A 12,348-nucleotide genomic window follows, 5' to 3' on the forward strand; every position below is an offset into this window, starting at 1 on the left:
CCATAAATTTCTTAGATTGTGTTTCAACTTTCTCCTAAATCTCGATGATCTTCATTGACATCTTTATTCTGAATTCTGTGTCTGTCATTTAAGTCTAGTTCAGCACCATTGCTGGGGAGCTAGTTCAGTCATTTGGAGGTAAGAAGACACTCTGGCTTTTAGAGCTACCAGAGTTCTTGCATTGTGTGTTTGAAGTTATTGTCCTTTGTATGGGGATTTTTACTTTTATATTCCTTGATGCTTTTTGTGGTTTGATTGTGGTATTAGTTGCACTTAGTTAATTTGGTATATTTTTGGATGACTTCAAGGGTCCAAGGTTTAGCTAAGCACTCCTAGGCTGCATGCTGTACCAGGTTGTAACCTTGGGGAACTGGGACCAGGCCTGAGGCTGTTTTTCTTTGGCCCCTAGAGGTTAAGCACCTCCTGTGCTGGAGGGTTTGAGGTGTTTTTGGTCCACTGACAACAAAACTGTGCTGGCAAAAGGACTTTGGCAGGGTGGCAGTGGGTCAGCGAGGGTCCTTGTGTGCACATATGTGCTGGCGGTGGGGTAGTGGCAGGTCCTGCACAGGCATGTGTGCTGGTGGTGGGGTGGTGATGGGGCCAGTGTGCATGCATGCACCAGTGAGTCATTGGCTGGAGGCTGCAGGCAAATACACGCTAGATAAACAGCAGGAGGAGGCTGACAGTGAGTGCATGCTGGTAGGTGCTCACTGACAGGGGACTGCCTTCAGTAGCTCTCCAGCTGTTAGGCAGGGTCTGCCACCAAAATAGCTATGGTTGTGGCTGTCAAAAAATGCTTTGGCTGGGCAGCTGAAGCAGTGCTACAAGTATGTGTGGCCAGGCAGGGACTCTGGCATACACCAGCAGACAAGTTAGTGCTCAGATCATACTGTTCCCATCCCACAAGCAGATGGCCCTGTGATGTCCATGTCTGTTGGTCAACAAAGGCTAAAGCCACCTAGAAATGTATGATGAACTTCGGGGGATGGGCACCCATGGTTATGCTCTGCTGTAGCCATTCTCATGCCAAACCCTGTGGACACTGTGCAGGCTAGTATTCTGTCTCTTTTAACTCTCCAGGCCATTATCCCTGCCAGCTCAAATGTCCATGGGGTTGAGGAGTCTCCTGCAGCAAGATTCTGGAGGTCTGTGATGTGAGTTGGCCACTCCATGCCAACTTAACTCACCCCTTCCCCAGGAAGCTCTCCTAGCCAGGAACAAGTTCTGGTGCTTGGCAACCCTGTGCAGGGTTACCAGCTTCCTCCCCTTTCAACCTGGGGTCTGCATTCTCTTTCCATCCACTCTCAATGCCTTCTTTCTGAAAATTTGTTCAGAGTCTGCCAGTCTTCTTGATATCTGGTCCCTCATTGGGAGAAGGTCTTCTTGTCTGCATCTGGCAGGCAATCTTGTTTTAGTATTTATTAAATAATGAAATAATAATTTGAAGAAATTAAATTATTATTATTTAAAACTCTAAATCTATTTAAAATTTTCTGTTTAACCATGCCTCAGCAGACATTGTGGTGTGGAGGGAGAGGGATGCATAAGGAATTGCCTCATTTCCTACGCATCTTCCTTTGATACTCAGGTGAGGGACTAATGCCTCATTACTAGTGCATGGAGGTTAGGACTCCTCTGATAACACTCTGGCTGAAGGTACCTTGTTACTGCTCCCCTTTTGACCTCCACTAATATCATGTGATAGTGATTTCATTACTGCACTGCAGTGGTGAAAGACTTGACTCCCCACTACATCTCCTCTGTCATGGCTCTAGTAGATGGGGAGAGTTATTTCTTATTATCACTGGGTGACAGTTCATGCTTCCCACTTAGCATATTCTTTTTTTTTTTAAGTATCTTTATTTATTAATTTATTTTTTGAGGTGGAGTCTCTCTCTGTCAGTCACCCAAGCTGGAGTGCAGTGGTGTGATTTTGGCTCACTGAAACCTCTGCCTCCTGGGTTCAAACAATTCTCCTGCCTCAGCCTTCTGAGTAGCTGGGATTAAAGGTATGTGCCACGATGCCTGGCTAATTTTTGTATTTTAGTAGAGATGACGTTTTGCCATTTTGGCCAGGCTGGTCTTGAACTCCTGATTTCAGGTCATCCACCTGCTTCAGCCTCCCCAACTGATGGGATTACAAGCATGACCCACTGCACTCAGCCCCTATTCAGCATATTCTGACACAAATCTAGTAGGGAATGGAGCCTTGTTATAGCCTGGTAAGCATGGAAACCTTTTCAATTAAGATATATTGCCTTTCCAGATTTTCTGTTTTCCCAAGGTGCCCTCTTATTAATTAGTTTACAAGAGAGAGCAGAATTTTCTTGGAGACTTTCAAAAAAATCTACACCTGTTGGCAGGTTGCCAGGTTGCTGACTTCTTCAGTTTCAAGTCCATGATATATGAAGAAAAAAAGAAAATCCAGAGAGCTCACTGTCGTATTATTCCTTTCATCCCGAGTTTCTGAGCCCACCTGTCTTCTCTCTATTTTTCAGTCTTTTTATTTTTGTTTTATTTGTAATGTCTAGGGGTTTTTGTTTGTTTTAGCTGTATTTAGCTGGAGAGAAAAGAATAAATAAATCTATTACTTATTGATCTGGAGTGTTTACATATTTTTGAACCCAAATTTTGTTTTCAAGTGTTTGGCTAGTGCCACCAATTTTGTATCTTCAGTGGATACAAATATTTTGATCTGTATGTCTTCATCTGTATCACTGACAAAATCTTGGTGGGGGGCAATAACCGGTCCCTTGTGTGTGTCACTAAATGCTCTTACAATTTGCATTTTGTGATTTGACAGAATTTTTGTTTAATGTGCCTTCTAAGCCCTATATTTTGCTTTAAAATTCCATGTTACTCTGTGCTTTCTAATATGAATACATAAAATGGTATTATTAATTTCTAAGATTTTTTTTTACAGCTTTTTATGTTGTTCTTTCCATGCTTTCACATGAACACTATAACTGTTTTGCCTTCATTGGCTCCACCTCATTTAATTCACTGTTGTCATCACTAAAATTCCTTCCCAACTTTTACCTTTGGGTTAGTCTTTCAGCAATGTTCAGTTTGCTACATTAAACTCCTTTATCCAGTTGACCTTTGTTTATACTCTGACAAATGCCCAAGTTTAAACTCACTTCATTGTGTTTCTTTTTCTGCTCTTGAGGTCCTAATTTCTCCTAATTCCTCCTGAAGGAACACACGGAACAAAGTAGGTTGGTCCCATTACCACATTCTACTAAAAATTCCTTCCTAAAAATTGAAATTGATTCTGTAATTCAATCTCTTGAAATGAATTCAACTTAAAAGATGCACTTGAAAATACACTTGATCCTTGTTATTTGCAGATTCCTTATTTGCAAATTCACCTACTCATTAAAATTTATTTGTAACTCCAAAATCAATACTCAAGTCACTTTTATGATCATTCACAAACATGCACAGAGTGGCAAAATACCTTATTACCCAATGAGCATATTCTTACCTGAGGTAGGGTGATGCTGTGCCTTTTTGTTTCAATTCTCATATTGTAAACAAATGTCCACTTCTATGTAGTGCTACATTTTTCACATTGTTATTCTATTTGCTGGTGATTTTACTGTTTAAAATAATCCCCAAGTGTAGTGCCAAAGTATAGTGCAAGAAAGTTGTGATGTGCCATATGGAGAAAATATGTATATTTGGTAGGCTTTGTTTAGTTATAAGTTATAGCACTATTTACTGTGAGTTTAGTGTTAATGAATCAACAATGTATATTAAACAGAATGTCTTTAAACAGAAACACACATGAAATCTGTTTATGTATTAATCAGTTGACAAAAATGTGACCAGAGTTTCCTGGAAAACCAACCCTGTATTTCTCCTACAAACAATGATTCAACAGTCATTAATTCAGTGTTTGTGGTGACTTCACAGAACACAACTACCATGAATAATGAGAATAACCTGTATTTTATTTGTCTTCTTGATGGTCATAGAATCACTGATGGTTTAGATATTATCCTAGACCTTCTTTTGTCTAGGATGATCATCATCATCCTACTTTCCTCCAGCTTTACTGAAACTGTTGAAAACATCGTGTACTTTTACATTTATGATCATCCTTTCTGTTCTTTATTCAACTATCTCAATCTCGATAGTCTCTATAGTAACGACATTCCTAAAAATTTCAGAGGAACAGATGTATGCCCTCTCAATCTTTTATTTTATAGTTTTTATTATTTCAATGGCATGCAAAACTAAGGAGGATAATGTAATGAACTTTTCATGTACTCATCACCGAGTTCAAAAATTACAACTCATGACCAAACATTTTATCCATACATATCCTAATACAACCCTCTCATCCCCTTCCCCCACCAAAATATCAAATCTATTTTAAAGTTAATCCCAAATGTTATATTCTTTCATCTGAATATGTCCCTACTCAAAAATACCATTTTGATAGTGATATTAGGGGTTAGATATTACAAACTTTGTGAGCTACAGAAGAGAAACCAAATTTGCCCTCTGATTACAATATTCTGCTTTCCTATCTCTGGAAGGACATGGAACCTATTTTTTGGAGGACGGGGGCAGGGGTGGAGTTTCATGCTTGTCACCCAGGCTGGGGTGCAGTGGTACGGTCTCAGCTCACTGCAACTTTCACCTTCTGGGTTCAAGCAATTCTCCCACCTGAGCCTCCTGAGTAGCTGGGATTACAGGCAACCACCACCACACCTGGCTAACTTTTATATTTTTAATAAAAACAAGGTTTCACCATGTTGGACAGTCTGGTCTCAAACTCCTGACCTCAGGTGATCCACCCACCTCAGCCTCCCAAGGTTCTGGGATTACAGGTGTAAGCTACTGTGCCCAGCCTCCATTCAAAAAATGTTTGGGTCTAGCATTCACAGTTTTTCCCACTTGCCTTGCTTCTTACATTTTAATATCTCAAAAACCATTAATAACCTCATATGTAAAAAAATTTCCTTGAGTCTCCTACTGTTTCTCATCTCAGTGGTATTTGGTGACCTTGTCTTTCTTAAAACATATTCCTTATTTACATTTCATAATTCTGAAATTTGCTGACTTCTTTCCTCCCCTTCCATCTACTCACTTATGGCTCTATCCTTTGGTTAATCTTTCTCTCTCTAAGCCTGGCTATCCCTCAAGATTCAGATCTCAGGTAAAATTTGTATCTGCTGTCTGTATTCTCACTCAAAGAAGTCATCTTTTCTCTGAACTCAGCTATCATCTTAATGACTGCCACATCTGTGTGTCCAGAATTCAACTCTTGCCCTTATTTAGTCTCACATTTCTACCTACTTCAAAGCAATTTCTATTTATATATTTTAAGTTGTTCATATGAAATGAAAATTTGTATATGTGCCATTTGAAATTCAACAAGCATCATGAAATGTTACCTGAGTTTTCAAGTTTCTCATTCTCATTCATATTATTAGGGTTCACTATTCTTAGAGTTTTCTTTTACTCTTGTATTTCCTTCACATGTATTCAGTTAAGTCCTAGACTATTTTCCCACTTTTCCATATCTTTTATGTTTATTTCCTATGCCCCTATTATTTCTGTTAACACCCTAATCTAGTCCTTCATTTCTTTGTGTCTTAATACTTCCATTACTTCCTGTTTGGCTTCTTAGTACCAACTTCAGAAGTTTCTGTTATGATATGCACATTCCCAAATACATTTCCTGTTCTGTTTCTCACTAAACCATTCACTAAAAAATAACAAGATTAATAAGACAAATAGGGTTAGAGACAGACTGGTCCCTCAAAAGCTATGCAACTTTATAACAAATATAATAATTGGTACCTTTAAAAATAGCTTGCACAGCATAGGCAGACAGAATGCCCAAGTTCTGGTGGCTGACTCAGGGCATGTTAAAAATGCATGGAAACAATCATGTGGAAATGTAGGTTTGCTGGTGCTAAGCAACATACGCAGGGAATTGCAGTCTTGAGCAGAAGAGGAAATGCAACTTGCCAGGACCTAAAAACTATACAAAGCTAGGATACATCCCTCTGGGGAGGGAGTTTTGGGTACAGGAACTCAGGCATTTTCTTACAATAGTGCCCCACAGGTGTCTGACTGGGCAATGACTGAGTTGAAAGGGTTTTCCTTTTCTTCTGAAGTTTCTAATTCTACTCCCATTATTCTGGCTCCCCTGCCTAAGAAAAAGCACATATAAACCATCATAATTTCCATCTTTTACTGACATAACTCTGCCATTCAGTAATCAAATGTGAGCTAATTAGTACTGGTAGAACAGACTCCATATTTTTTTCTATTTGATACTTACTGGACATAACCTTACTTTTCAGCTAGTAATACCATTATATACACTGCTATCTCTTTAAAAGAATTATTTATTATCGGACTCATTTACTTCTGTTTCTTATGCTGATTTAAGCTTTGTTGTCTCTTGTATCTTCTATTTCTTTATCCTAATTTCTCCGTCTGCATATAGGCTTGGGATTTTATTATCAAAATTATTTACTTTCAAGTAGCTTCATAGGTTCATCTTATTTCTATAAGCAGATTGTGGGTTCCTAGAGGACAAGCCTCATGTGTTTATGATACTCTTTTCATATCTCCTACCACGTATGAGGGTAACAGTAAATGCTTATTGGTTAGTTGATTTAAAATCACAAATGCGTTATTTCAAATTGAACTATTATATTAGTTAATTTTTTAAATGAACGAAAGAAAATTCACAAGGAAGTTAGTATAATGTAGGGAAAAAAGCATAGGTTTCTAAGTTAGATTTGTCTGGATTCAAATTCAGGGTCTGCCACTGATTAGCACGTGATCTCAGCCAAATTACTTAATATTTCTTAGTTTCATTTTTCTTATTAATAACCCGAAAAAAGATTAACCTGCTTTTTTAAAACAAGAATTAAAAAAATTAACGGGATATGTTAATCAATTAAGATCTTCATAGAGTGTGAACACTTAATGGGTAGTCAATGATTAGAGGCTCCAGAATCTTGAGAAATAATCAGCCAGTGCCTTGTTATTACAACCCATATAAAGAAGAAAACCTCTGGAGTTTGCAGGATATAAGTAATTAGAATTAGTGATTTTATAGATGCATTTCCTAAGTTGTGCTTTTCGCTGGACTAAGCACTTTACATTCACTGTCTTACATCATCCTCATAGTACTCATCACAGGTAGGTATTATTAGGAGCATTTACAGATAAATAAATTAAAGGTCTTAGCCAGCTTGGAAAGGCCAAACTTGAGACAGAAACCCTGGTGTCTGATTCTAATGTCTGTTTTTTTTTTTTTTTTAAATCGGCAATAGACTTTTCATTTCTTTTTTGGGGGGTTATGTTGCACTAATGAAGAGATGGTCTACACAGGGAGTTATTTTGTCAGATGTATCATGTAAGTTAAGAGTACAGTTCAGAGAGATGGAGCTGTCAATCTCATTGTTTTGAATGAGGCTACATCAGTTTTCAAGGTATTGGAGCTCCTCTTTTAGGTGGAAAATTGACATAGATGGAGAAAATCACTTATGAATGCGAACACACTGAATACTTTTGAAAATTAACCCTTTCACTGCATTCTTAAGTTAGAAAAACAGCCAATTCCTCTGTAATGAACCGAATTATGAATTACTAATTTCTGTCTTTTTTTTTAGGGTGACTCTGGAGGACCACTGGTCAGTTCAGATGCTAGAGATATCTGGTATCTTGCTGGAATAGTGAGCTGGGGAGATGAATGTGCGAAACCCAATAAGCCTGGTGTTTATACCAGAGTTACTGCCTTGCGGGACTGGATTACTTCCAAAACTGGTATCTAAGAGAGTAAAGCCTAATAGAACAGATCCTTTTTTTTTTTTTTTTTGATGTAGAGGCCATTTTTAGAGATACAGAATTGGAGAAGACTTGCAAATCAACTAGATTTGACTGATCTCACTAAACTGTTTGCTTGCTACATATGTTTTCTTCCCAACTCTGTTCCACACATAAGCATCCTGGTTCTGCCAGATCAACTCTGTCATCCTATGAGCAATAGTTCAAACTTTATGCACATAGAGAAATAGATAATCCAATCTTACATTACAGCCTGCATTCATTTGTTCTTTAGAAGTTTTATCATCAGACTTTTGACTCGTTGACATAAATTTCTCCTGCATATATACAATTTGAAGCACTCCTTCTCTTCAGTTCCTCAATTCCTCTCATTTCAGTAAATACCCATTTTCAAGGCACAGAACAAGGAGTGGAAGAAAATATAAGAAGAAAAAGAATCCCCTACATTTTATTTGGCACAGGAAAGTATTAGGTGTTTTTCTTTTTCTTAGTGGAATATGGGAAATGATCATATTCATTATGAAAAGTCAAGCAAAGAAATACAGCAGAATATCAATCAATTCATCATTTAAGAAGTATGGGAACTAAGTTAAGGAAATTCAGAAAGAAGCCAACATATGTCTATTTTCATTTCCAAACAACTACTATGATAAATGTGAAGAAGACTCTGTTTTCTTGTGATCTACAATTATGTTACAAACTCTACAATGATGATACATGCAATGTACTTGTTCTAAGCAAGTTAAAGCAAATATTTATTTAACAACGTGTTACTGAGGATGTCAATATATAATAATAAAATATAAATTACCCATTTGCTTGATATTATAGGATAACCCACAAAGAAGGAGAAGATGGGAAGATGGGAAAAATATTACTAGTTAATTTATTGTACATTATTTTAAAATTTGAGGCTAGGATGAAAATTAATTTAATAACAGTCAGTATGCCTATGTAGTAAAATAATTGTGTTGTGGAATGGGAGGGAATGAAAAGTTTAAACAATTGACTGAAAAGGAATTATCCATTGAAGACTTTCCCAAACAGCAAATTCTTGAAGGGAATGAGATCCAGGTGTTAATGTATAGCCTAGTGATGCAACTAAACTGGGGCTCAGACCTCCATTTAGAGATGATTGCAGATATTCTTCTTTCCCTGCTGCTATGTTACAATTCATGAACAGCTAATGGTCCTGTTAGACTGATCTGGACTGAGATGGAGAGATATCATAGAGAAAGTATCCTGGAAGCTACCTTACTGCTTCATCTAGTGTGACATTGAATTGCTAACTGTCTGGATACAAAAACTGAAGAGTAAAAGCATAATATTGGCCACCTTTGTGACTTTAGTTTTGGTAAATTATTACTGAGTTGTTAGAGACACAGCTTTCAGTAATCTAAACCACAACAAAGTTAGGACTGGTACCATGACATACGACATGTTAATGGTGAGATTTCATCGTCTTTCACATTGCACACAGATACTCATATAAATTATATATTGTACCATAATCATCTTGAAAATCAATATTAGTAGGAAAAATTTGACTTTATTGACCTGAATAACATTGGAGTATGAACTGATAAAATTTAGGCACTTGTCAAGAATACAAAAACTGACCTGAATTGATAGTTTTAAATATTTTTCGTAAGCTATTTTTGTTTCATTGAACAAAATGCTCTGGAAAAAAAAAACAAAATTGAGGAAAACCTTGAATTTTAATCAAGGATAAAAGTATGTTTAAAACTGCTCTCAGTATTCTGTTAAAAATGAATTCCCTTGTTTCAGTGTATTCTGTAGTTGAGCCTCTAGGTGGCACCCACAAGCTGTGGGAAGCTATAGGGAAGCCGAACATCTAGATGGATTCAAGAAGGATATGTAGATCTTTAAGTAATAATGAGAACTGTACCTGAGTATAGAGTCTTGCAAAACCAAAAGAATACAATTTAGCTTGGCAGATGGCATTTAAAAATTGATTCGTGTTAATTTACATTATTATTAGTATTTTTCAAATTTCTGGAGATTGGATTCCAAACTAAAACAAAATTTATGATGCATGATTTGAGGAACCACCTCTGGAAATACACCTGGAGCATGCTACCGACAGCCACCTAGCTCCCTCTCTACCCCCGTCCCCAGTCTCTAATCCCTGGCAAACACTAATCTGTTCTCTATCTTTTATAATTTTTATTGTTTCAAGAATGGTATATAAATGTATTACTCAATATGTTACTTTTTCAGGTTGGCTTTTTCACTCAGCATACTTCCCTTGAGATCTGTTCAAGTTGTTGTATGTGTCAATAGTTCATTCTTTTTTCATTAATGAGTAGTATTACATGATATGGATGTACCACAGTTTGTTAGCTGTATACCCATTGAAGGGCATTTGGATTTTGGCTGTTACAAATAAAAGCTGCTATGAATATTTGTGTGTAAGCATTTTGTGTGGACATAAGTTTTTATTTTTCTGAGATTCATGGCCTACAGTACAATTGCTGGTTCATGTGGTAAGTACATGTTCAGATTTTTAAGAAACAGCCATGTTCTTTTTACATGGCTCCTTACTACTTGTAAAACTCTCTATACTTAGAATCTCTACCTGTGTATTTCAGAGGTTTAGATAGATGTGATTTCAACAACTAGACTGTAAACTCCATGGGGGTAGGGATAGTAATGACTTCATTTTTATATCCTTCACAGTTCATAGGAAAGTGTAATATTATTTATGACAGTTGTTCTATAAAGATTTATTAAATAAAAAGTAAAGACACTAATAAAGCAAACAAATACATGTAGAATAAAAAAGAAGAAATGACTTTGGGTAGAAAAGAATGAACAGCATTTTCTTCATGAAGATATTGCTATCCAATTTCTGTAGTTCTGAGTGGACTTTACCATGGTACCTCCAAGTATCTTATGTCTGTTGATATAAAATCTTGTTTTTCATTTTTCCTCAAGGTACACAATCAGACACGGTTGATATGGTGAGTCTATCTTTATGCCTGAATTTATTTTCTAATTCATGTTATATTTAATAGCTTTCTGACACATCTGTATCAGCTTCTACTGTACCTGTGAAATGGATTTCAGTTTAGGGATACACTTAACGAATATTTGTTACTCTTACTTTTTATAACCATGACTCTATAATTTGTTCTAATGTAACTTTTATTATATAACTCTTAAGGTGGAGCGGAAGACAGAGACCTGTGAAATGCAATCAAAAGGTCTCTCTTAGTTGACCCTAATCCATTAATCTGTACCTCTTTGGCGTATATGAAGTCACCTTAAATTTTAGAATCACTGTACTCACTGCCTTGCGTTTACCCTTCACCTGATTGTTCTCTTGCTCCACCACTCTGTGATTCTTGCTTTATACTATGATCCTGGTAAAATCCAACTCTCCACCTACTGTTTTTAAAAACTAATTAATTTTCCCCATCTTCCTTAAAGTATAATTGGCTAAAAAAATTGCACATAGTTACAGTGTACAACTTGATGTTTGATATATGTACATACTGTGAAATTATTAAATCAAGCGAATTAATATATCCATGACATCAATACTTACTATTTTTTTATGAGAACATTTAATATCTACTCTTAGCAATATCTACTCTTAACAATTTAAAAATACTCAATATATTATTAACTGTAATCCCCATGCTGTAAATAGTTTTCCAGAACTTATTTATTTTATGTAACTAAAACTTTGTACCTTTTAACCAATATCTTCTCATTTCTACCACACTCCAGCCTTTAGCAACCACCATTCTACTCTCTGATTCTATGAGTTCAACTTTTTTAGATTCCACATGTAAGTGAGATCATGTAGTAACTAGCACTTTGTGCTTGGTTTCTTTCACTTAACATAATACCTGCCAGGTTCATCCATGTTGTCACAAATGACAGGATTTGCTTCCTTTTTAAAGCTGAATGGTATTTCATTGTGTGTACTTTTTCATTCCTCCATCAATGGACATGTAGGTTGATTCTATATTTTGACTATTGTGAATAATGCTGCAATAAATATGAGAATGCATTTCTGTACTGAAACTGAAAAATAGAATGTTTGTATGGTACTTAAAGTATGGTTTCTACTGAATAGTTCAATTAATCACTGCTGAGATAATCAAAAAGAGTGTAAGAAACAATAAAGCAAATCAGCAAAACCAAAACTGGATTATTTCAAAATGTCAAATAAATTACTAAACTTTTAACTAGACTGACCTCTCAAAAAAGAGGTGATTCACATTTTAATAATAAAGTCAGGTATAATAGTAAAGACATTATTACTAGTCATACAGAAATAAAAGAATTATAACTGTATACTATGAGCACTTGTATGTCAAGAAATTGTAACAGATGAAATGAACAAATCTCTAAAAAGACACAATCTATCATACAGACTCAAGAGTTCTAATACAATTCCATTATGTTCAAAGGACACACTTTGCATGAATTCGGTACTTGTATCGAGAGTTTTGTATGGCCTACCAACGACCTAACTTGGAAAATGTTAAT

At 36.2% G+C, this 12,348-nt stretch overlaps 1 protein-coding gene across 1 annotated transcript in view; it reads left to right on the forward strand.

Annotated features, from left to right (window-relative positions):
• TMPRSS11E (transmembrane serine protease 11E) overlaps positions 1-11,612 on the forward strand; it is a 52,526-nt gene extending 40,914 nt beyond the window's left edge. The window contains exon 10 of the mRNA XM_012473439.2: positions 7,650-11,612. Coding sequence (XP_012328862.1) covers positions 7,650-7,811 — 162 coding nt within the window. The 3' untranslated portion in view covers positions 7,812-11,612. The remainder of the gene's footprint in view (positions 1-7,649) is intronic.
• Positions 11,613-12,348: the final 736 nt, after the last annotated feature.

This window comes from Aotus nancymaae, unplaced genomic scaffold, assembly GCF_030222135.1.
Source record: "Aotus nancymaae isolate 86718 unplaced genomic scaffold, 86718_ANA_hifiasm-v0.15.2.pri h1tg000006l, whole genome shotgun sequence".
In the NCBI taxonomy this organism is placed as follows: domain Eukaryota; kingdom Metazoa; phylum Chordata; class Mammalia; order Primates; family Aotidae; genus Aotus; species Aotus nancymaae.